The sequence below is a fragment of the Glandiceps talaboti genome, chromosome 14 (assembly GCF_964340395.1).
Source record: "Glandiceps talaboti chromosome 14, keGlaTala1.1, whole genome shotgun sequence".
Lineage (NCBI taxonomy): Eukaryota > Metazoa > Hemichordata > Enteropneusta > Spengelidae > Glandiceps > Glandiceps talaboti.
In genome coordinates this window covers 2,762,574-2,789,065 of record NC_135562.1, presented here as the reverse complement: position 1 = coordinate 2,789,065, position 26,492 = coordinate 2,762,574, and the positions used below count along the sequence as shown (strand labels likewise).

At 36.9% G+C, this 26,492-nt stretch overlaps 1 protein-coding gene across 1 annotated transcript; it reads left to right on the top strand.

The window, feature by feature from the left end:
* Positions 1 to 6,774: 6,774 nt before the first annotated feature.
* Positions 6,775 to 11,118, top strand: LOC144446017 (uncharacterized). The gene is made up of 3 exons (XM_078135682.1): positions 6,775 to 6,913; positions 7,461 to 7,689; positions 10,059 to 11,118. The coding sequence occupies exons 1-3, from the start codon at positions 6,775 to 6,777 to the stop codon at positions 10,843 to 10,845; spliced, it is 1,155 nt and encodes a 384-aa protein (XP_077991808.1). The 3' UTR covers positions 10,846 to 11,118.
* Positions 11,119 to 26,492: the final 15,374 nt, after the last annotated feature.

Genomic DNA, 26,492 nt, shown 5'->3' with positions numbered 1-26,492 from the left:
TGTAATGACGTCATTATATATTGTCATATGTAACTCAATCCGGGACAGCCCGAATATGGAAATGGATGGGACAGACATGCAATTACAAATGAAGCCAGTATCACCATGTTACATCTGTACTTCTTCGCAATTTAAAAAACACAGTCATATTCATGTGGTCAATAATGACTTTATATTCCAAGTCTATAAAGTGCATATTACCTCCTGGTGCACCCATGGTATCCTCCTCAACGGCTATCCCAATCAACAGGTGGTTGAACTCCAACTTTAGTAACTTACCGCTGTACAACGTACTGCATACAGTATCTAACTGTGATATCACTCCTAGGAATAACCATAACGTCATATTCATCGCACCTGAAAAGAAACTGTGTATGTGTATGTTATTGATGGCCCTCATAAACTAATTAGTGTTAATGAAAAAGATGATCAACTATGCTGTCGTTCTATTTAATTGATGGTCAAGTTATGTAATCCTGGTCAATGCATGACGTGACCCCCTGTCTGTCAAGAAAATGCTATTATATCAGTCAATCCATGGAATGGCACTTCCATAGTCAATCTATTTCGACTTGGATCTGTACTAGTAATATATTTATATCATGATTGAGTTTTATTTATACTAAGAAAGTGTGTTTCGTGGTGTGTGCTAACAAGTTTGGTTTATTCAATAGTTTAGCAGCTGTGCCGTTCTCTAGGCTAAATGATCGGTATATCTACAGACTTTGTCTGTTGCATATCATTAATTACGACCGACTACCCTTTGTCAGAGAGACTTATTAGATTCGCGAGGTCGCATAGATATGAATGGTGGTCGGTAAAAAATGCAGAAACTTCTTGCTTCATGTAGGGGTCCAGAAACACTTCACGATTGTTCGTTGAATTGATATGTTAGCTACTGACAATTTAGCTTCATTAATTATAATTGCCATCGACATTTTTTCTAAAAATACCAACATTCATACAATTTTGATAAGCAAAATATAGACCCCTGGAGAAACAACCTGTTGAACTGTTTGAAGCGACATTGGGTCTATTGTTATGCAAATTATACCGCGACCTAAACAAAACCTATCGGTCAATACACGAGTTCGTGTTATACCCACGTTTGAATTGGCGGTCTCGTAACAATTGTTGAATTTACTGAAAATATGGGTTAAGTGGAATTATTCGGCCCTGTTCAGTCATTTAAATTATCGTGTACTGTTTAGGAACGGCTTCAAGATTTTAGAAATTAGAAACAGCCATTCGAAAGATGTGGTAACCATGACTAGCAAACGGGTATGGCATAAGCCTATTACAGGTAAGCTTACATCCAATATGTCATGTTGTCGTTTGGAACTGTCGTGTGTTTGAAGGCTCGGCGATAGGTCTATTTTGTAGTTGAGTATAATACATTGTGTTACACTTTGGATTTAGGGGAACGTAATCAAGCGTTCTAATCAAACGGTGCAAAGGTGGACCGACTGAATGTGATATAATACAACATTTACGATTCAGTGGTCGATCGTGTAACAAATCATAAGGAGAGCATAGAGGTAGTGAGGAGATATGTATTCTGACGTGACAGGCTGCAAACATTAGACATGTAAGATTTCTCGACGATCAACTACAGTTTTATTAATCAGAACATAGGGTATTCTGTGATTTTGTATCGTGTACCACTATCAGGTATACGGAAACCGGTTGTCGTGCAAATATAATACAGTGGTACAGCTGACACACGGACTAGCACTGTCATGCATAGAAACCACGTAAACAAACGCATGGCCCAGATGACCTCCACGCTCGCTCCGGTGAACTACTACAGTAGTAGTATTTGACACTCGCCCTATGCCGTCGGTCGTTATCTCTCGGGGCTCGTTATCCTTACACGACCTAATAGAATCCAACATAAGGGTGTAACGGTTTGGGGTGATTTCCAGAAGTTCGCCGCTGCTGAAGGCTTACCTTCACAATCGTCAAATGTATCCTCTCCATACCCTATGGCCTGGTGACAAGCCAACACAACGACTCTAGTTACCGGCGTTATTCAGTATTTATAGGTGTATTAATACGGTTTTATACCCCCATACCACTTAGGGCATGTCTTTAAACGTTTGTAATCTATTGTCGTTTTGATGACCAGTATTAGTTTCATAGACGAAATTCAGATACACCAAACAAACCATAGACACCACTCCCATGTATATAGATCTATATAGGCAATCCATATCCTGTGGTTGGATACAGCTGTAACAACATTCACTACATACATGTAGGCTACTTTAATTTTGTTCTTTAATACTTTGAAATGATGTGTAATTGCCAAGAGACCAAACTCTTTATATCCAGCTCTCACCACAATACCCTTAATACTTTCTTCGTTGAGTCCTAATGGTCAATGTCTGAATGATAGAAATTTAGCTAGTGTATGAACGTGTCTGGCGCCCTATAGCCACTCTTGTTTATGCATTCTTCAGTCACAAAATGATATTTAAACGAGTATTTTAACAGACTTGATTGGTTTTCCGTGAAGCTTACAAAATGGTCACAGTGTCAGTAGACAGCTAATGCTAAACTACAACCTTAGATTGTAACAGGTGTCTTTCTGGTCGTTGTTCTTTTGTTAGATTTCTCTTCGTCAGTGTAACTCTTTAACTTTCGGAGTGTCATATCCGATGTCTTTAGTTCAACACCTCTCTCCTCTCTCTCTCTCTTTCTCTCTCTCTCTCTCTCTCTTCCTCTCTCTCTCTCTCTCTCTCTCTCTCTCTCTCTCTCTCTCTCTCTCTCTCTCTCTCTCTCCTCTCTCTCTCTCTCTCTCTCTCTCTCCTCTCTCTCTCTCTCTCTCTCTCTCTCTCTCTCTCTCTCTCTCTCTCTCTCTCTCTCTCTCTCTCTCTCTCTCTCTCTCTCTCTCTCTCTCTCTCTCTCTCTCTCTCTCTCTCTCTCTCTCCCTACTTGTACTGTGCGGTACGTGAAGGTTAAACATTCAGATAGACCCGTCCTTCAACTATCATGATTATGAATTCAAGTACGCACAATATTAGTGATTTTCTATTAAGCCTTGACACAACCATAGACAGTGAGTGAATGGGATATGGAACGACCCGGAAACAAAGGCATGTTAGATCAGATTAACAGTGTACATTACACATTAGCATTCCAATGGGATTTAAATTGGTACCGTAGACGGTGGAGGATAAACTAGGTCTTAAAATTAGTCAAATTGTTGTTTTCAACTGAGTGAGTAAAACGATTGTTTACGTTGAAACAACGACCTTGGTATTAAAGGGACACAAGCTGAGTCTATATGTTTTCAGGATGTAATTTGTTTCTGCATTTAAAAAGGTATTCAGTCAGTATTTAGTCATCACTTGCATTTTACTGAACTCAAACCTGGTATTGCAAGGATATAACGTAGAAACGAGACGATGACGTAATTTATTATACGTATAAAAAATGTACAGGTACTCGTTACTATGCAACCAATAGTTCTAACAATGCCAGAAGATACATTGTACTATCATAGAAGGCATGCATCAACATTAACGTTATACTAGAATAATAAATGGAGTTTTTCTATTTTTAAAAAACTTATAATCTCAGCTTGTGTCACTTTAATGTCAGTCCTGCAGATATGTTGACAAAACCGTGATGCGATGGACACTCTCATTCACGGCTAGCCTCAATGTGATACATTCAGTCACTGCTGTTGAAACAATGCCTTGCCTACACATAGTATAGGCTGAGAATATATAATAGTTATTGTACAGTAATGCACGAGCCAAGTTTAACAAAAAATTGGAATACATAATCTGGTCGCTTTAAGGCACGACAACGCTTCTATGTCACGACAACGTGTGTCTACGTCACTGGTTCTACTGTGTTCGAAATATGAGGCAAAACGTTCAAAATTGCAATTACTTCCCCGATTTTTTGTGTGATATTACTGGCGCTGGTATAATCAAGTTATTCTCCGATATTGTTCTTCATTCACCTCGTTACCCAGTGGTTGTCACTACGAATCGCTAGACTCGTAGTGACAAAGGCCCCTTATAGATAGGTCACTTGCATTTCCCTTCGCTGAACGAAAAAAAATATTGGGAATAACATGTAAAAAACAGATTTGAGTTCTGTCAATGCATGGTTAAATATGCTTTCAGTAAGTCGTGTACAACAGGTGTTTTTAACAGAAAATGTATTTCCCAGAAAAAGTAAACGCGGCGCATGACCCTCTAATGACTATTTATGAACATGTGTACCAAGGCTGACAAGTGTGAACTTATATACATCATATTTCAAAAGTTTTAAGATGCTGACAGACAATCATTACACGAAAGATGGGTACAGAAAGTTGAAACACGACATACCCTCGTAACAATTCACCTCTACAATGTACTGGGAATATTGTAGAATCGTCCCTCTAAATCAATTTGGGGGTCATTAATGGTTAGTGACACTCCCTACGTCTTTGTCAACGATAAGAGAGGTCATAATAATACTCGTATCGGTAACCGTACAACTATATTGTCATGTTAATTGTTAACATAAAACAACATTATCCACTTTATGCTATCGCACACACAAATTAATTAAATGGTACACCATGTAAAAAAATATTCAGAGTATTGTACGGTTAGTGAATGAATCTCTTTGGTCATCCGGTGTATTTGAATATCATAGCATACTACATTATGATAAGGCATATTGAATTGCCGTGTCCAACGAAAATTTACTGCTTAAGGAAAGCCATATTCATTCTGATGATGGACAGCCTCAGTTGCAAGGCTGACATTCATCATGAACGTAACTTCATGTGTGATAAACTGACTCCCCTTGTTAACGAAGTATAAATACAATGTCTATTTTACGTAAATCATTCGAACATAAGGAAAGAGCCCTACATCTAAAAGAAGAACCGTAAATCAAGAACAGCATCTTGCAAACCTAAGATATCTTCAATTTGTGACACTACTGTTCGTTATTACATCTGATGACAAATACAACGAAGTAGTGCACCATATAAGTTCGCTCTGTAATGTTTTTGCACTTTCCAAAGTACATACGTAGTTCATTATTTATTTAAAAACGCTTTCCTCATTAGTGTACACATCATTGTTTAGTGCCTCATACCAAGGCGTCGTCAGTTTCCTCGACTGGTCGCTACGACGCCAACAACGGCAGGTGTTATCTGTACATCATTTCCCTCCGTTACTTCACCATAGAAGAGCACGTGTCCGTGAAGGCTTCCCTACAAAATGTCAGTTAGTAATAGTACAGGTACTTAATCAACCGTTACAAAGCAATTAATATCAGTAATCCCCTTACTTTTGAACCACCATGCTGTTTGCAATACTATACCAGTTTTGTTTGTATACTGGACGTTTTCAACTAGTCGAATGAGTCGAAGCCTTATCATTGTAGTGTGGGTAAATACGTACAGTTAACTGATGCGTGGAGAAAGCCTGTTTTGGTTTAATCTCACCACTTTGTTACCATTACTAGCATTCATCGTGATATTTCAAACAACTAAAACCTCGAACTACTATTTACCAGGTTGACACAATTTACGATGATTTGTTTTAATCAAAATAATGTCTCCTTTGTATTAATTGAACAAAATCATACCATAGGAATTGCTTGTATCTATCACTTTCATCGTCGTGAACCATAGCCTCTTTTACGGCACCGTCTAAGACGCACCACCAAGAGGTCATCGTCGTAAACCACAGCCTCTTTTACGGCACCGTCTAAGACGCACCGCCAAGAGGTATTTCACAGATTGTGAAAGAAATAACAACAGGTCTGGTTTGGTCTGGTTTGCGAGAATGAATTCCTTGGGAGAACACTGCATATTTGTGGATAACTCCATGGTTACGCTTAGAGCATAGCAAGACAGTAATATCGAATCGGATATAGATAAATATTTTCATAATATTCTAGTTTCCGATGAGTTAAATTATTTACTTGGTTTTACATTTTCTACTTACTAATTCATGACCCTTTCAATAGCTAACAATCTAAACGATGCTTCCTTATTTTTCATATCCAATGTGTATCGTCGTCTTCGTCCGGCCATCGTACAAAACAAATAACGCGTATAGTTCCTGTAACTCTGCCCTTGGTCCAACTCTAATGTTATATTCTTGATGGACAAAACTTTTAAGATATGCATTGTTATATGGAAAGCTTGCTACTATGTTGTCATGGCGACGTCTATACAGACGAGAACTTTTTTAGATAATAAAGTCACGACTAAATTCAAAGTAACAATATCAGTAACATTATTATGTATCTTTAAAATATCGATATCTCACGTTACATAAAAAACCTACATGGCATACATTCAGAGTAGAGTGAGGGAGACAGGGAGAGAGGGATAGGTAGGAAGGGAGGTAGGTACAGGGTAGGTATATATATGTAGGTAGACGGATGGACTGACGGACACAGGTAGGTAGATAGATGAATGGACTGATTGACGGACACAGACAAATAGACAGACAGACAGACAGACAGACAGACAGACAGACAGACAGACAGACAGACAGACAGACAGACAGACAGACAGATACAAATCTTTACCTACGATTCTGGGTTTCACAGGCACGCACTATTTATATCGACTTACTTTATCGTAAATATGAGTAATTATCAAACTTCTATTTTTGTCTGTTTTTTTTAAAGGATAAAATGCTAATTTAAAACACAACAAAGAGTACTTTCTAGGACAATCAGGTGTTTTCCAGTCGTCAAAGTCTCTCCAGGAGATTCGGCAAGTAAAACATATTTTCGACCATGACGGAGTTACATGAAGCCGCGTCAATGGGAGACAGTGATTTGCTGGAAGAACTTATCGACAGTCAAAAGTTTGACGTCAATCAAAAAGACGTTGAATGGAATAACAGAACACCGCTTCACTGGGCTTCAATTAAAGGTAAGATAGTGAAAATATTGAAAAAAAAAACAAGAATTCAGCTGGCCCTTCCTAGACTGGCGACACTTTCGTCCGCTACATCCGACTCTGTTACCATCTGAGAAGCTTTCCGATTGGACAGTTCATGAATTAACACTCTCCCCTCCTCCTTTCCCTCACCACTACCACCACCACAACCACCACCACCACCACCATGATCATAAACACTACCACCTCCATACCACCACAACAAAAATTGTCATCATCACCACCACCACCACAACCACCACCACCACCATCACCTTAAAAACCGTCACTACCACCATAACTATCAAAACCACTTTAACAGATGCCACCACCACCACCACCACCACAACAACAACAGCAACAACAACAACAACAACAACAACAAACACCCTCACCATCATCATGTTGAATAATATTTACCACATGGATTCATTCCATTTTGTGCCACAAGAAAGGTCAAAGTTCACTACATCCACACACCCTGAAAATCGTATGATCCAAATTGTTAAACCATTATGATTTCTGTCTTAACATTTCACAGGTCACTCAGAGAGTATACGAGTACTAATAGAACATGGTAGCAAAGTAGGTGCACGGACTGACACAGGTTGGACGGCGGCGCACTTTGCTGCAGAAGGTGGTAAACTCAGTGGTTTAAAAGTTTTACACAAACTGAACGCACCGATGGATAGACAAGACAAGTATGGTGATACGCCAAAGAAAATTGCCGGTCTTTATGGACACAAAGAATGCGTCAAATTTCTTGAAACGTAAGTAAATATCATATATAGAATGTTTTACATCTTATTGTCCGTTTCGTCGTTCAGCAAAGGAAAAGGAACATACGAGTGACCCGTTAAGTAGGCTTGTTACTACGAGTCGAAAGACGAGAAGTGACAAAATCTTTATGTCACGACTATTTTCTGACTGGAAGGAAAATATTGGAGAATAATAACACAATTGTACATCCGGAAGAATAAATTATGGAAACCTAAAAAATAATGTCAATTTTTAACGTTTTCACCAATACAGCAGAACTAGTGACGTAGCCGCACACTGTCTACGTATTGTACATCAAAGTATGTAAAACGTATAAATTCTACATTTTTTGTTCGACTTGGTTTGTATGAGGTATAATAAAACGTATACTATTTGAATCAGCAGGAGAAGAAACTAAAAAATATATTCAAAGCTTTGTACTGAAAATGTATAACTTGTCATGGTGACAGTTTTTATTCTTAATATTTCAACTACTAAAAGGTATGAAATAACCCCCTCACCCTCCACCCCATTAGTGTTCCTCTTAAGACATTCGTCTACAGAACAACTATGCTGGAAAGCTATGTAGTACTACTAGTAGTCTAGTGTGGCCTTTCAAACACACTTGATGTTGCCATTACGTCATTGTAAGCAATTATAACATTCATCAGCATGCCACTGATCTCACTGTACTACTACTATTATACTACCACCATCACCATCACCAGCACAACCAAAACCAACACCACCACTGTTATCATCACCACCAACTTCATTGTCACCACCACCCCACCACCACCACCACCACCACATTTTCTCTAGCGCAGGACCACTACCAACGTTAACACCACTAACACAACACCACATTTCCATCATAACTAGTCACCGGTAGGTAGGTAGGTAACTACCCACTGTCAACAACGATACCTCATATTGTCCTCTGAGTCAATTTTTAAGCGTGGCCACCTGACAAATATGACGTCGGCTATAGTACTAACTACCATTTTCGTTTCCTAGTAGAGAATGACCCATTGTTTAACTGCCGTCAAAAGCAGTTGGATTTTGCTTAACGATAATGTTTGTCATGGTTAAACATGGTCGTTGTCAGGTAACATGGTAACTTGCAAATAACACATTGTCACGTATTCAACAATAACATCTTCATTTGCAGTGCAGAATTGGAAAATGCTCAGAGACGAGCCTACAGAAAGCTAAGCATCATTAGAAAGTTCGGTCGTTTGAAGGAAATTCTTTCCTCAGATGAAGGGAGTGAAAATGAATCAATTAAGGAAGAAAATTGGAATGAAGTTGAGGAAGATGATTTGAGTATTGATATCCCACCGCCACCACCACCACAACCACCCAAACCAAGGGTCAAAGGTCAAATGGCGTCACATTTCAAAAAACGTTCGCTCGGTTGTTTAAGGTGTTGACTTCAGTAAAGACTACCATGACTCTTCCTTGCTTGTAGTATCTGAACGTATTATGCGTTCAATCCAAACACGATCTAGCACGCTTGGCATCCACATCTCACCAGCTTGCATAATATATTTTTTTATATTTCATTTTTCTTCTCAATGTGTGTTATCATCATTGTTTTGTTATCTTTTCTTGTGTATCACGTGCACTGTGTTTATTTATTATCATCCCCACTGTACCTGCACACATCTACAAATCAACTTTTTGCACAGACAAGCAAGTAAAAGTCACGGAAGGCTTGGTAGAAATGGTAAACTATTCAACTTCAACTTTCAACATAAATGGCAATAAATTCAAAACTAAAATACTAATCATCCCTACTTCAACCCCCTAAGTAAACCTTTGAGTATTCAAACTATGTCAATGCGGTGGTAAATGACGTCTTCAAAGTCTTCAGGTACTTTTTACAGTGACATGAAGTATCGAATGTAACTTATAATAATTAAAATACCTTTAGTCTTGCATGTATTTCCAATTTTATCTCAGACCCCATAGTTGTTATAGTTTAGTGGTCTGAGATCTATATACTAAAGTATACAACTAAATGGTCCTTCGTAAGTGAATCAAATTCAAGTAAAACTAGTGATAATAACGCATGCCTGAATAATAACCATGTCTTTAGTGTATTGGTATCTTAGTGGGTCTGTTTGGTAATACTGAGCGGGTCGACGTCATTGTGTGACGTCAGAATTAACTGACAATATGAGCCTTATTCCGAGCTTTTCACATTTGATTGAAGGCCAGAATATCATTATACTGGAACGAGGTTATTCTGACGTCACACTATGTCGAATGTTGACTCTAGAAATAAATATATCCATGTCTTCCTTCTTTTGGGATAAAAATCAGCCTAACTTTCATAAAATTTATTCTAAAAATCTTGTTTGGTTTTGTTCTATAGCGCCGAAGTCGAATACCAGGAGAAGAAACAAAAGGCGATAAACGCGGGAAAAGTAATCAACGACGAAGATTCAGACTGGGAGAGGGAGTTGAACGGTGAAGTAGACGACGATGAGAACAGACCACCGTCTCACAAAGAATCTAGAAAGAAAGATGGACACCGTAAACGATCTAACGGACAAAGGGCAGAGTCCGGAAATGATCTTAAACCTCCGCAAAAGCACGCAAGACCTTCATCAGCCAAAAATGACAGTCTTTTGAAACCTGAACGTCCAGGATCTGGAAAGAGTTCAAAATCCGTGAAAAGTGACGCATCGGGGGTTTCTTCAAAAGAGGGTAACTCAGACAAAACTGGCTCGAAAAAGAGCACCCCTAGAAATGTGACAATTTCAGACAATGTTGAAAGTATAGGGAGCTCAAATAAAGGCGGGAAGGGTGATGGGGATGACGGGAAATGTAAAAAGAAAAAGAAGGAGGGTAAAAAGGGCGGGGAATGTGTAAAAGAAGAACCACAGTTAAAGAAATCAGATGAACAATGTAAAGAGAAGAAAAAACAGAAAGACAATCCTAAAGAAAAAGATACTGGGAAAGGAAAAGAATCTGAACCAAAGGAAGACAAAAATGGACAAAAATCTAAGAAAGAAAAGGTTCTAAAGAAAGAAGTAGAACAAAATGGCAAGAGTAAATGCAACGGCGACTTAGATCTAAAACCGGGCAAAGGAACTATTTCCCATAGGCACACTGGACCCAGCGTCATCAAGAAATCAACCAATAAGAAACGGTCATGACGTGACGTCAGACCTACAAGCTGTGGCTCCCTGTCACATGTGTACTATGGGACACAGTTCTTTTGCAGTACTACGTACATCGTACATTTTTGTCTAACTTAGTTATATAGCAGACATTCGGAGGCCATTGCTAATCTTTCTGCATGTGAGTGTTTTCATCAAATCCCTCTCTCGACATATTGTGTATTCTGAAGATCACTATGAAAGTCTGCCTATATTCATATGTTTGCATCCTTATCACGTGATGTCTTTTCGCATGACGTCATCGATCTTTGCTAAATTCTCTGATATTCTGAGCCTTCTCATCACATCTTAGTAACTTTGATAGTTTCCATGGTCTGTTACATGGCTAAGTTAGGTAATTTTGTGATGATGAAAGCGACTGAGACTATTTACTAGTTGACCATCATTTCAAACAAAATATGGCGAATAACCATGGACAAATGTACTTAGAAGAATATGATATAGATAACTATGATAGTCATGACGTAGATATATGTCCCGGATGTAGATTTAGTATCCCGGATGTTACTCATCAACAAATCTACTCAGAATAATAAAGTTATATTACAATAATCATGACATAGCTAGATGTCCCGGATAAAGATGTAGTATCCCGGATGTTACTCATTAATTCCGCTTTGACAATCAGATCATTTTATTGTGAGATCTTCCACATATTTACATTTTGAATTAATTTCGATTTACGTGAGTTTTTGGTTGAATCAGTAATTTAAGCAGAAATAAATCATGTTCGTCTATCCGAATGTTCTGGGATTTTGAACTTTATACAGTACAGATTATGTTTATTTTATCCGAATTAAAAGCACAGTGTCTGGTTTTGAGTCATGTTGTACATTTCGTAAGTGATAAACCCACCTACTGGGCATTGTGAGGCCAATTTTGCATTTATGTTAATGAGTACTGTTCTGATATGCAAATTTATGATAATAACTTGGATTGGATATTTATCGCGCCTTATGTCTTGCGACTATATATCAAGTCAAAATAAGAAATATTATACATTTACTCTGACGTTAAATCTTTTATTAAAGTTGCTACAGGTATCTACATGTACAGCAATGTTAAAATACCAAAGATAAAGTCTAATCAAATTATATCTAAAAAATACGGTAGCTACGTATAGTAGGGAACCCAGTTACAGATTATAATTATATACTTACGGAAATCAATATGAAATATTCGAAAGCAACAAGACATTTCTTAGATACTGTACAGACGACTTTATAGTAATATTTTTGAGTCTTGTACAATTAGGAATCTATTTTTGGAGACGATTTGGCCGGTAATTAGTGTCAACTCAAGCGGTAACAACAGAATTTCAGATTAGTTTGTCTAGCCTCTTGCACTAGTTAGCGGTAGGTAAAATTTTGTCAAGAATTCTACCTAAGGATATAATGTATATACATGTAAAAATGAATCTCTGATAAGTTGGTGCGTAAGTACAATATTGTAAGAATACTGGACAAAATGTTATTCCTTTACCATTAGATATATTTGTACATTTCAAAAGTCCGCCTAAAGGATAGATTGATATAGATGAATGTACAAGTTATCAATCACAGTGACGTAATCTTATGTGATATGATATGATATGATATGATATGATATGATATGATATGATATGATATGATATGATATGATATGATACAAGTATCGTTAAACTACACGAAATGGTGTGCATACTACACATAATCGCGTTTTCTTTTGTATCAGACACTATGTCGTAATCGTGTGAGATAAGTTTAAAAAGTTTGCGTAATACTTTATAAAGTTATCTGCACTTAGATATACATGTACGTGTATCATAAAACTGTGTGATATAGTATTTGGAAACACCTGATTGTTGAGGTCAATGACTTGGAAATGATGATGTCTTCACCACTAACATTTGATTTGGACTCCATCATTTACATATTTTGAATATTAACTACATTTAGCATGATTCTTTAAGTGAATGTGAGAGTTGGCAATCGTATGATCATTGTTCAGTATATCTAGTACTTGTTTTTAGTACCGACTCTCAAACCACTATTTAAAATTCCGAGTCGCACCCTTCCAGCATATGCTACAACTATGTCAGTCTTCCGTTGACTATAAAAAAAACTTGACAAAAAATACTATTTTTACTACATTTTATGGTCAGAGTCACTGATACAACTTCTTGTTATCACATGGAGTACTGTAGTACCAACATAGCTACATTTTATCGTCTGCGTCACTGATACTACAGTAACTCTTTTGATCACATGGTGTACTATATTACCACATTGCTACATTATCTGTATGTAAGTTACAAATTTAGCAGTGTCGCCAAATTACATACATTGTAACAAGGTTTACATTTTCAGAACATCAGTGGATTAAAATGTAACAAGAAGTCAGATGATAAGATTTTAGAAATCTTTGTGAAATGTTTGTCAACCCAGACAATAAAATGTAGCGATATTAATAAGATTTTTGTCCAGTCAGACTTCTACATAACTGACTTCCATTGTACATTATTCATCAGTCTCAAGACTTCTCTGTTGTAATCGAGTTACTGAAATATCAAGAAAAGTGTTAATTTTCGTTTTTAATTGACAACTCTATTTGACAATTTTTCTCGCATTTGTTTGATTACACGTGATGTTATTAAAATGCAAATGAGACACTGCACATTTAGTTCCACATGTAAGCTTATTTTTATGTCATTTTGTATTTGAAGAATTTGTTTTAACAGTGAGTAAGTGTAATGACATGGAATTTGGAATGCATTGCAGTTAGAATTGCTACACAATTATAAATATGACGTGATATCATAAATAAAGAAATAGTGGCTCGACCACATTAGTTTTGTAAATTTCAGTGTCACAGTGAAATTGGCACATAGCGATTAGCTGAATGAGTAGTGGTACTAAGGGGCCACTGTGGTTCGAAACAGACACAATATTGTACTGTGGTTGAATCAGACACAATATTGTACTGAGGTTGAAACAGACACACTATTTCACTGAGGTTGAAACAGACACAATATTGTATTGTGGTTCGAAACAGACACAATATTGTACTCACAGTGGTTGAAACAGACACACTATTGTACTGAGGTCGAAACACACACAATATTGTACTGAGGTTGAAACAGACACAATATTGTACTGGGGTCGAAACAGACACAATATTGTACTGGGGTCGAAACAGACACAATATTGTACTGAGGTTCGAAACTGACAATATTGTACTGAGGTCGAAACTGACAATATTGTACTGATGTTGAAACAGACACAATATTCTTGGGTACATTACGGTCTGTGATTGTGTATAAAAACAATGATATGGTTAAAACGTAAGATAGCATCTCCCAAACACTATGAAAATAACACCAGTCCTTTACTACGTAATATTCTTTTGAATGCTAGTGAAATTGTTTTCTGTATGCAAATGTGGTGATGACGTCATCATTTAAGTATCAAAAATTGCACGTTTTGGAACTATCAAAACCGGGAGGACAAAGACTCCAGAAATCGCCGAATTGAGACATTATACATTATTTTCGATTGTTATGCTACAATATCTAGGTAGAAAGAAATTTCTAAATTAATCATTTTCGTTGTATGACTAATTATCTTTATTTGTTACCTATATTTGCATAACAATGGTAACTTCAACATCAAATTTACTAAAAAATGATTAATTTAGAAATTTCTTTCTACCTAGATATTGTAACATAACAATCGAAAATAATGTATAATGTCTCAATTCGGCGATTTCTGGAGTCTTTGGCCTCCCGGTTTTGATAGTTCGAAAACGTGCAAGTTTTGATACTTAAATGATGACGTCATCACCACATTTGCATACAGAAAACAATTTCACTAGCATTCAAAAGAATATTATGTAGTGAAGGACTGATGTTAATTTCATAGTGTTTAGGAGATGCTATCTTACCCTTTAACCATATCATTGTTTTTATACACAATCACACACCGCAATGTACCCGAGTTGCACTGAGGTTGAAACAGACATAATATTGTACTGAGGTCGAAACAGACACAATATTGTACTGATGTTGAAACAGACACAATATTGCACTGAGGTTGAAACACACAATATTGTACTGAGGTTGAAACAGACACAATATTGTACTGAGGTTGAAACAGACACAATATTGTACTGAGGTTGTAAATGATCCAGTAAAGTACCATTTAAGGTGGTTTGAACAACGTTGTATATTGATAATTTCTTACAATATAAATCTTTCCACTGTTCAAAGTTGTGATGATAAGTTATTTACTATTATCATCCCTGACACAGATCACTTATGGCACAACGTGGCCATGCTGCTTCTTCAACTGGTACTCTCGGGGGGGGGGGGGGGCATACAATCAATGTAAACATACATGTACTTTCTCATTAACAATACAGCCAACAGATCTGTGCTTGCTTCCTTTGTTTTCTAACCAATCAGAAATGAATCTTATAAAGTTGTTCACATTATCTGTCGTAGTTTTACATACATAAACTGTGACTGTACAGAATAACAACACGCCTATGATCTGATGACGTAAAAAGGACAACTTACCCTATATATGTATATGTATGTTGTATTTTTGTGTGGCTATTGATCTCTTCACACATCTTCATACCAAGTTTTGAACCACGAAGTTTTAAATTGGAAATAACTATGTACACAATAAAGTCAAAACTATCCAAGCCTATTACAGTCAAAGTATAAGTGACCATTAGCTGATTATCGTCGGAGTTGTTAACCTTACAAGTGTTATGATATAATATATTGCTGTACCTTTCGATGGTAAAATAATGTGACGTTATTGACGTTTTCTCATCAAATTGTGCACTTTGCAAAACGATTACACATTTGGCAAGGACAGATAGACAACGGCAGAGACAAAGACAGAGAGACAGACAGAGAGACAGACAGAGAGACAGAGAGGCAGACAGACAGACAGACAGACAGACAGACAGACAGACAGACAGACAGACAAATACAGTGATAGAGACACAAAGACAGAGACAGAGCGAGACATATGGAGACACACACAGAGACAGAGAAACATAGACAGAGATAGAGAGAGGGTTACTAATATATGTTTTGCAAACGAAGAAGATAAGTGAGATGAACTTACCACATAACTTGGCGAAATGATTTACTGTGGCCCGAGATTTGGTATCAGATGTATGCATACATTGGAATTGAGCACTCTCTAACAGTTCAACATTGATAACTTGATTCTGCTGTCAGCATTTCTTCTTATGGCCTGGGTTGTTTACTTTCAAAGATACACTTTGAACAATGTATTTACAGCATCAAAGTTTCCTCGGTCATACAATGTAGAATTGGAAGAAAGAAAATATTTAAACTCGCGATGTACGCTGAACTCAAACTCTGAACACTCCGAGAAAGATCCCTTTAGTGGTTTCGACTCGTCACCAAATGAACGTAAACGTGTTGTAACCAGAGAAGCAATCGATCGCTGGTTGTACATTTTCACAAATCAGTAATGAAAAGCCAAATCTCAGAGCTTTGACAGAATTGTCTAAAAGTCAGCAATCAGTCGGCATTTTTGAGAGCAGCTCCCTTGCCCGTAGTGAACGATATACTATTCCAAACAGGAGTTGGGTAACGTTAACGTTCACATCGTCAGGTTTAATTCATCAAAAGTTAGCAGTTACCATAACAACCTAGTATACACAAACATGGCAAGTGAGAATGGTGGTATTTGTTAGAAACAAATAAGGTCCATTTACTGTAACCTAAGGGGTCTGAGGTGTAACCGTTGCGGTTCATTACAGTCACTGACGCGTAACGTGACAAATCCCATGTCAAATAAATTCACAGTAGAAAAACAAAAAAAGTACTTTGTAAAAGCCACGTCGGATATACACGGAGGATAAAAGTGAATAAATTCACCATGAAATATAATCCTTAATGTTGTAGCTGGACGTAGTGGTGTTTATAGCCATCTTGTGGTAAAGGTAGATGGAAAATATATTGTATGGAATTTTTATACTGCTAAAATGTGTTGGTTAAAATAATAAACGTATTAAAACTATATTTAAATTATTCAATGAAATAGATTCACTAACTAAAAGTAGTATTCTTGCAGACGAACCTTTTCGAGCTCTTTTGTTTGCAGAGAAAAGTCATCTACTTTAACTGCGTGAGATTTAATATGTTTGGTCATGTTGGTTGTTACGTTGGTAGCACATGTTATATTCTTATCCAATACGGCTTGGTAAGAGCACAGTTTTTGATAGCAGAGAATATGATGTTTTAAGGTTTACCCCTCCTCTTAAAAACTTAAGCCACAAAAAACAAACATAATGTTAATAGTGACTGAATAGCCGCCCTCTACGTCGAATTTTAATCAGATTGTGTAGTGTATAACAACATATAACACTGTAGTATTAAAACCAAATATATTACAGGGAGGAGGAGAGATTTACTCCCATTTTATGATGTTTTTTTATACAGCTTTATAATTCTTCAATTTCATAGACCTGACCTTCATTATTAGTATTTAAGATCTGAAGTGTGGTAAACTGTAGTAAAGTATGACATGTTTAAATTATTAATTATCATATGTCCAAATTGTACACATCTTGTTATCAGATTTCCAGAATATACTGGTATTACACCCTTTGGTCATGGAATTTCGAATGATATTGTGAAGAATGGTAAGATAACCATGTTTCATAACCACTCCGAGACCCCGCACATTCTCCATCTCTCTCTCTCTCTCTCTCTCTCTCTCTCTCTCTCTCTCTCTCTCTCTCTCTCTCTCTCTCTCTCTCTCTCTCTCTCTCTCTCTCTCTCTCTCTCTCTCTCTCTCTCTCTCTCTCTCTCTCCCCCTCTCTCTCTCCCCTCTGTCTGTCTGTCTGTTTGTCTGTCTGTCTGTCTGTCTGTCTGTCTCTCTAGATCTTTCCTTCCATCCCTCAATTTATCAAAATACTAAAACTACATATTACACCAATGGTATAGATAGACCCGTCAACTTCAAATTACTGCTGAACATCAAAACAGAATTCTATTCATTTTAATCACCCGTGCCTTAGCAATAGATGTAACGTTACCCCTAACTGTTTAAATTTACATAGATCGAATTACTTTTCAGTAAACAAGATTGAGATCTCATTTTGAAAGAAAACAAGTAATTGTTTCATAGTTCACGCTAATTAAATACTATCATGATAAAATGATGTCGTCGTGTGCAAACAATTCAGCCACGCGTACACAAATTGGTGCACAGTTTGCAGCGGAAGTCCCGTTTTCCACCGACAAAAATATATGTACAGCTCATTACATTTTAGTATTCACTACCTCTGTTTGCTTACTAGTAGTATTTTTTAAAAGAAATATGCTATGGTATCAGGCAGAAATATCTCAGTGCTACCACTCCGTGGAAAGGCTCATCCAGGAAACTATTCTCACCCACTACATGAACTATTCAAAAACTTAGCATCGGATTGCCTTCCACTCATGCAAATCATGTAGTACACTAGAATACTATGCTATTACTTCCCATGTAAAACCTTTTAAAAATAGATTTCTCAAATAGTAATCCTAATTTCAAATGGTATTTCATTTAAATTCAATATGAAACAAAATTAACCAATTTTAACAAAAACCATATCAACAATAATCACAAAACTCTTTAAACTCACAACTTATAATCGGGAACTGGCCACATTTCATGATTTTTTTTTCTCACGGACAATAACTGCAAGACGTGTACATGCCATTGATTGAACACGAGGCCATTGGAATCTATATGTATGGACTTGTACGTAACTGTAAGATCCTAAAAAAGATATTGTTTGAAAAGGGAAAATAACAAATTAGTAGAACGAGAAAGGAGGGCTAAGCAAATAAATAAATCAATTTAATTTCCTGTTAGCAAACAAACGAGTTATCAGTCCGGCCTTGGACATTTAAAGACTAATAAAGGGCCACGTTTCAATCCCGGGTTATTGCACTATTGTTATCATATCAGTAGAGCCACAAGGATTACATGTCGTCATGTTTTTGTTCTGGACTATCTTCTTCTATAACTCTGTCAGAAAAATGCTTTCACACCTAAGTTTTAATCCCAAATCCGAAGAGGGCCTTTCTGGTATGTAGTGGTCTGAGTCACAAGGGTCACTAAGTGGGCCCTTAACCTTTCTGGTAGTCCCAATGGTTAGTACTACACCAAAATATCCTTCGTGTGCATGTCACGCCCTGTATAAGTTATCAGTTATCTTGTCCAAGGTGACGTCACAATGATACCACAAATATTGACAAATAATTGCAAAAAAAAAATCATGTTTTTCATGACGAATATAAAGTAATTATTATTATATATTTATTATATAATTATTATAAATGCAACGACTTCACGATATAAACGTTATGACACAGTTTAGCAAATGCATAAATAATATCTGTAGGTAAAGAATCGTGTTTTAGTGTGCCTGAAATCTCAGACAACTATCGAAAAGTGGTCTGATATGAAATTGAAGATAACGTGAGTTCTAATTGAAAGAGCCTGGTAGGACTTAAAGAAAACAAATAAAACGGTATTGATATTTTTACAACAAATGAGAACATAGATGTGTTAACCGCAGACAGTAGCTAGAGATTAGACTTCTTCATCTACCTGTTATTCACCAAGTAATTGTAGTTGCAAAGTCTTTACTTCACTGGTGATTATAGTAATGATACAGAAACATTTGCAAATTCCTGAACTTCCACGTTACAGCATGGTCATCATGTCAGCTGGTACAAGACTCACCGGAATGTTAAGATCGAGATAATATCAATGGCAAGCATGTAGTGTTGTGTCAACATTATATTATACTCACCAACACTCTATCTCTGTTGATTAACTAAAAGCGTCAGTCGATTAACGACCATTTACAGAGATACGAACTAATATGACGAACCCCAACTAGTCACCAGTGGGCGACAATCTTTGTACTGGCCGCCCTTTTCCTGTTCATTTTCAACATCGCGCTCAAAAAATAAATAAATTAACACCTTTGAGTGAATAGTTTGTATTACCCCCAAAGAACAGTTTTCAGTTCGATGCCCTTTTAGTACTAAATAGAAAGGAGTTGTCTTGAAACTCATATATTGAAATGGTGAACGAAGTTTACAAAATAAGTTGATTGCATAGTCTAGAACTAAAATGTGTGTGTACTCCTCTCTCTCTCTCTCTCTCTCTCTCTCTCTCTCTCTCTCTCTCTCTCTCTCTCTCTCTCTCTCTCTCTCTCTCTCTCTCTCTCTCTCTCTCTCTCTCTCTCTCTCTCTCTCTCTCTCTCTCTACACATTGCTTATACATGTAACAAAGGATATGTGAAAGTTGGAAACGAATAATTAGTTGGTGGTTACTATCGTATGCATCACTAATAACTGACATTAGGAAGTGATGTAGATGGCATACGACAGCACGTGCCACTTCTAATCTTATCGCAAATCCTGAGTAGGTTTTATCTTGGCCACGGCTATGCAACAGTCATTACCATTGCACTGTCAGCGTCATCCAACTAATTAAAATTGTTGTTTGTTTTTCATCAGATATGCTCCAACCACTTTACAAGATAATGTAATACCGTGAAACACGCTGTGATGACAATAGTTCAACAACAATGTATGGAGATACCTACACTATATAAAACGTATGGCAAGACTCGGGATATGCATTTCAAATTTTAAAGTTGAATACCACAGTCTGCGTGAAGATCTCATCTATTCCTTTGGGTATAATCGACTTAAGTTGAAGTTTCAACATAACGTGGTTTGTCTGAATCATAAAAAACCCACAGGGAGTGTTACTGTCATCGTTATTGGTAAGTGGAGTTTTTTATTTATATTTTAAGATAATTCTCGTGTAAGTTCATGTTAAAAAGTACTTTAGGAGTGAATTTGTGGAGACAGACGTAAAGGGGTCAGTTCAATGCAATGGCGAATATACTTTTTTTCTGGGAAAAAAGATGAAGCTTAATGTTGTGAGAGGGTAGTGTGGAATATATGCCGATATGGGGAGAGGGAAAAGGGGAGAGGTTCATATATACCAGGGTATTTGCATATACCAACAGCTTTCACTATCCTCTTTACATTTCAATAATGTTTGTCAACATAGTTCATCCACTTTCTCTTTCCGTCCTTTCTGTTTGTCTCTGTCTCTGTCTCTATCTGCCTCTGTCTCTGTCTCTGTCTCTGTCTCTGTCTCTGTCTATGTCTCTGTCTGTCTGTCTCTCCCCTTCTCTCTATCTCTCTCCCTCCCTCCCTCCCTCCCCCCTCTCTCTTTATATCTATCTCTCTCTATCTCTCTCTTTCTATCTCCCCCCTCTCTCTCTCTCTCTCTCTCTCTCTCTCTCTCTCTCTCTCTCTCTCTCTCTCTCTCTCTCTCTCTCTCTCTCTCTCTCTCTCTCTTTCCGAAGGCTGTCGGTTTTCAACGATACCTTTCAACTTCGAATTCTTAGATATATGTTAACAAAGATACCTGTAGTATTTGCTTGACTGCAGCCATTAACGGTTGCAGAGTTGTAAGCTTGCATACCATACATGTACTATCATATGAGTAATAGTTGGCGTGACTATGTTCAGTCGATCACTGATGTCAATTTCTTCAAGTTGAATCTACTCTAGTTTTGATGAAAAAGTTTATCTAAATAAACATTTATCAATCATGTATCATATATTGTATTTCTACACATCATGTGCACTTTGGACATTTGATATTTTCTTAGTACTTTCATGAGTTGTGACTGTCTTTATTGAAACAAACGGATGTTATCCGAGGAGAAGCTCATAGCGGATTTATTTATTTAAGTGGTGTGCAAGGCAGCCAGGGCAAGTCATAATAGTCCATTAAAAGTTTTGGGTTAGTTCTGTTTATTTGGTTGATTCGCAATTTATGAAAAACTGTGGACAGAAGAAGTAAATTTGATCTTCTTTATAACGAGTTATTGATTTGGTGTATACTTTTGGTATTTTCCATTCTAAAAATAACGCATTCCCAGGTGTCAGCGACTCCGTGCTATAGTTTCCGAACTGATAATAGTTTCATGGAGACAGCTCCAAATGTCATACGTTGTGGTTTCAGTGATTTCCGGCGGTATACGCCTCACTTTATGTTAAAAAAAACATTATAATGAAACACAACAGCTAAACTTTGGACAAAATAGGGGTAAGTTTAGTTTATCCGTAATAAATCAGTAATCGTTTTGAAATTTCCATCAAATTTGTGTAACTTCCTGAAATATATAGAAAGTTTCACTAACGATTTTAATTTATGAACGACTCGGACAGAAATCTATAGCTTGCTGTTGACAAAAGTTGTGATATTTTACTCAGTTTTAATTGTTCGTGATTATAGAAAGTATGAATATCATCTGACATTTATACGTCAACTCCATCTGATATGTTTTCTTTCAAGTTGAATTGCTTCCGTAGCATCATTTTATTGGACATTTTGAGAAAGCACGAACTCGTTGTCAGCAAGACACATTCTGGTGGAACATGAGTTGCCACCCGGTACTGTTTGGTGACTTATCAATGACGTCGAATGTATATAGTACGTGTAGATACAGGAGACTTTGTGTAATAATAAAAATGGTACTAGTACCTGAATAAATTATTGATTTGTGTCAATTAATTACATAAATAATTGTATGACCATGATGTCAAAGAATCCACTGTACAAATATCATGAATTTGGAATTTGTGAATTACATAGTAACTGACCGGTCTCTGCTGTGTAATAACAAGTGCATGTCTCTCAAAACACATTCTCGCAAGCTGGAGCTGATATTTCTTCCGTGACACCTTTTGACGATGCGGTGCGTCTTGGACGGTGCCGTAAAAGAGACTGGAGTGCGTCTTGGACGTTGCCGTAAAAGAGGCTGGAGTGCGTCTTGGACGATGCCGTAAAGAGGCTGTGGTTAACCACACTGTCAAAGCAAATAAGATTCAGAAATTGTATCTAAGGCCGAAATGGTTAAAACATAATTTTATTGATCTTTGACATGAAGTTGGAAGCTGTTTCTGTACCCAATCGATTATATATGAAAATATCGCAGTGTTGATTATTGTATACCCTAACGAGGTCTGTTTACAGTTATTACTCTAAGTGTACACGACTGAAAACGTTACAAGATTGTCTAGCGTATGACAGGTTATTTGTGTATTTAACAGCATGAATACGTGTACATTTATCATATCAAAATAAGTCTCCATATATAAATTTCAATTTTTGTTGCCAGATTAACCAAACTGTTCATTATAAGTTAGTGTGAATTACTGAGATGTTTATAAACCGCGGCTCAACTGTCTCGAATTGTTATACTTGTATAAAATTTGAACACAAACTCCATAGTCTAGATTAACTCTCTGAATATAGCATAAAATATATGATCCTGTTAAACCAGGGTAAGGCCTATAATTGTTTGGTTCCGGTTACACAACAACACCTAGATTTTTTTACTGCCGACCCTAAGCTTTTTTTTACGTATTCGAGAAAAAAATAATAAAATCGCAAAAGTTGTGTGAAATCTCACGAGAAATAGTGGATGCTGAAACTGACATCAACTTAAAAAGACAATATAAAACTGTTCTTCCAATCTGTAAAGGCTGTACATAGGAAGAGATAAATAACACACAGACCATTTGGAAAACAATGGAAAACCTGAACTAGACACTCACACATGAAAAAATAATAAAGATAAAAAATCTACCTACCCCACCTATTCTAAAATTGAGTGTAATCGGAGCTGCACATTTTTTTTATTTGGCCTAACTGGCACGCATCAACTACAAGTACAAGGTCAAGTACTTTAAAACTATTTTACTGTAAACAACAGAACATAACAACGGATACCTAGCAAGATACACCATTTATAATTTGTTCGTAGACGTGTTTGTTCATCCAAGTTACACATTTACATGTACGTATGCTAAAATGTCGAAGAAACCACTACAGTACTAGTGTTAACGTTATCAAGTGTGTTAACAACACCACAGTATGATTTCAGTGTCATTGAAGGCATGCTTGTATAGTCTTAATTTTTAAATGAGTATTTTCACTCAAGTCACATGATATAGCTATTACCCAGTTTGTACCACTTTTAACACTAATTTGTTTAACATTCATTTCGCTTTCCATCTGACAGACAATGCCACCAGTAACGAGCCAAGATGTACATTACCAGCATTACAGTAGCAACGAGTCTCGGCATCCATTTGATAACCAATACAACACAAAGGAAAACGCAGTGAAATCTACACCAACGAAGATACAATGCCCAAAACCTATCCATAAGGCATCGACGACGAAAAAGACACAACGGAGAGCTGCCAACGCACGAGAAAGGACGAGAATGCGAATACTCAGTAATGGCTTCGCCACTCTTAAGACTTCGTTGCCATGGGTACCAGCTGACACAAAATTATCAAAACTAGACACTTTGAAACTTGCAATGAACTATATCCAACATCTTGAACAGATGCTGGAAAATGATTCCGATATTTGTTCATCGATAGAAATGGTAAGTATATATGAAGTGTACCATAGAAAGACAAAGACAGGAAACTGATTATATTGTTAATTCATCATTTGTGTATTTTAGCGGGTGTCTACTGTGTTGCGATAACTACAGAGCCAGTAGACTGTAATGCAGTCATCGGTCCGAGCTCTAGGCCTAACAAAAAAATATGTGGTTCCGATTACGCTCAATTTTAGAATAGGCGGGATACGTAGAATTTTTATTCTATTTTTATTCTATTTTTTTTTTCATATGTGAGTGTCTAGTTCAGGTAGTTATGTTTTCCGTTGTTTTCCATATGGTCTCTGTGTTCTTGGTTTCTTCCCATCAGACTGTACAGCCATTACAGATTGGAAGAACAGTTGTATATTGTCTTTTTAAGTTGAAGTCAGTTTCCACATCCACTATTTCTTGCGAAACCTCACAATTTTCGCAATTTTATTCTTTTTCCTCTCGAATACTTAAAAAAAGGTTTAGGGTCGGTGTCAAAAACTAGGTGGGGTTGGGTAACCGGAGCCAAACAATTTGTTTAGGCCTTATCAGCCTGCTCTAAGATTTGGAAACGGGAGATTAGACCGCGTCCACGTACAACGACCGATCTGTCAGTCCACAGAGACAGACAGTAATTACGTCATCGGTCCGGCCTTATCTGCCTGCCCTAATATTTGGGGAAAGGGAGATTATACCGTGTCCAATAAAACGGCTGATTTGTCAGTCTACATAGACAGTAGATGTAGTAATTCGTTATAACAATGGGGTTGTGCCTGGAGTCATGGCGGTGTCGGATAGGTGGTTTTGTTCAACCAAAAAATTGGAGAAACATCATAATGATTACTCGTAAAATCGTACACGATGAACAGTATTGCATCACTTGTGGGTAAACATCTTGTTGTAGCTGTATAGACGATAAATGAAATCAAATTGATTTATGGGTCCGCACTCAAACATCAGCGCCCTCAACGGTGATCACAATTTCATCCTGTATCTGTACTTCTTATGGATAATATCGACATTAACATATACAATGTCTATTTATTGGTAATTTAACGATTTTCAGTGAATATTTTGTGGTTGTCTAATCACAAAATGATGCTCCACTTATACCTAGTACAGTTTGAATATGGTGACAGTGGAATTTAATACGGCCTTAAGATGTACCTTTGCCATATTTATACACAGATAAATATTACCGGTCTTGTAGCATTTCTGTATCTGAAAATAAATAACCAGCATTTATTGAGCTATTTATTATTGTTTCCTCAGAAAACTTGGCCGATGCCATTTCTAACGAGAACATCTGATGACAGCAGCGGTTCTGAAGAGAGTAAACCTGACGAACAACAGTGAAGTCTAGGATGACGTCACCGAAATGTTATGTATATATTGAATTTTGATTTACATAAACCCATGTCTTGCTATCTCTGTACTTCATCTTGATCGCCGTGATGTTTTAACGTTCTTGAAATTAAATTTGACTTTTTTTTCAACTATACGTACGTGTCTGTAAACAGTTTGTATGTGTACCGTTTGTACCAAAATAATGGAAAGGAACGGACTATTAGGCAAAAAAAGGAAAGAATGGTTTCTGCATGGTTGGGACATTTTGTCTAAAATGATGCGACGACGCGATTGGTTTTAATTCTGAACAAACCTATCACTCAATCTACTATTTATGGCAGTTACTGTTATTTTTATTTAGTACTTTAGAGCAAGTGTATTTGTGGGGCAGATATCATTTGCTTGTTCATGGTTGGCTCTGCAATTGTCTTCACTGGAATAGGGAGGGTTATTTTTGTGTTTCCCCCGGATCTGCAGACTACATGGGCGAGGGTATAAGAGATGCGCGCGCAGACCAGAAATAATTCTTCTCTTTAGCCTTATATCTGCTAATGGAGTATGGTCCGAGACAAGCAGTTGCAAACGTTATTGATACATATTTTGTGAAACATTCCAAATTTAAAATATACTAAAATCACCGATATCTAGACAATTTTTACAAAGATGGAAGCAAGGTGACCTCGAGTACAATGTACACCTAGGATAGAGCACTGCTGGTAAACTGGATATTCATAATATTATTTTATGCTTGTAACGGAATAACA

Coding starts and splice junctions, on each gene's coding strand:
- LOC144446017 (XM_078135682.1), top strand. CDS start 6,775: ATGACGGAGTTACATGAAGCCGCGTCAATGGGAGACAGTGATTTGCTG. Junction 6,914..7,460: donor TCACTGGGCTTCAATTAAAG/GTAAGATAGTGA, acceptor AACATTTCACAG/GTCACTCAGAGAGTATACGA. Junction 7,690..10,058: donor TGCGTCAAATTTCTTGAAAC/GTAAGTAAATAT, acceptor TTTGTTCTATAG/CGCCGAAGTCGAATACCAGG.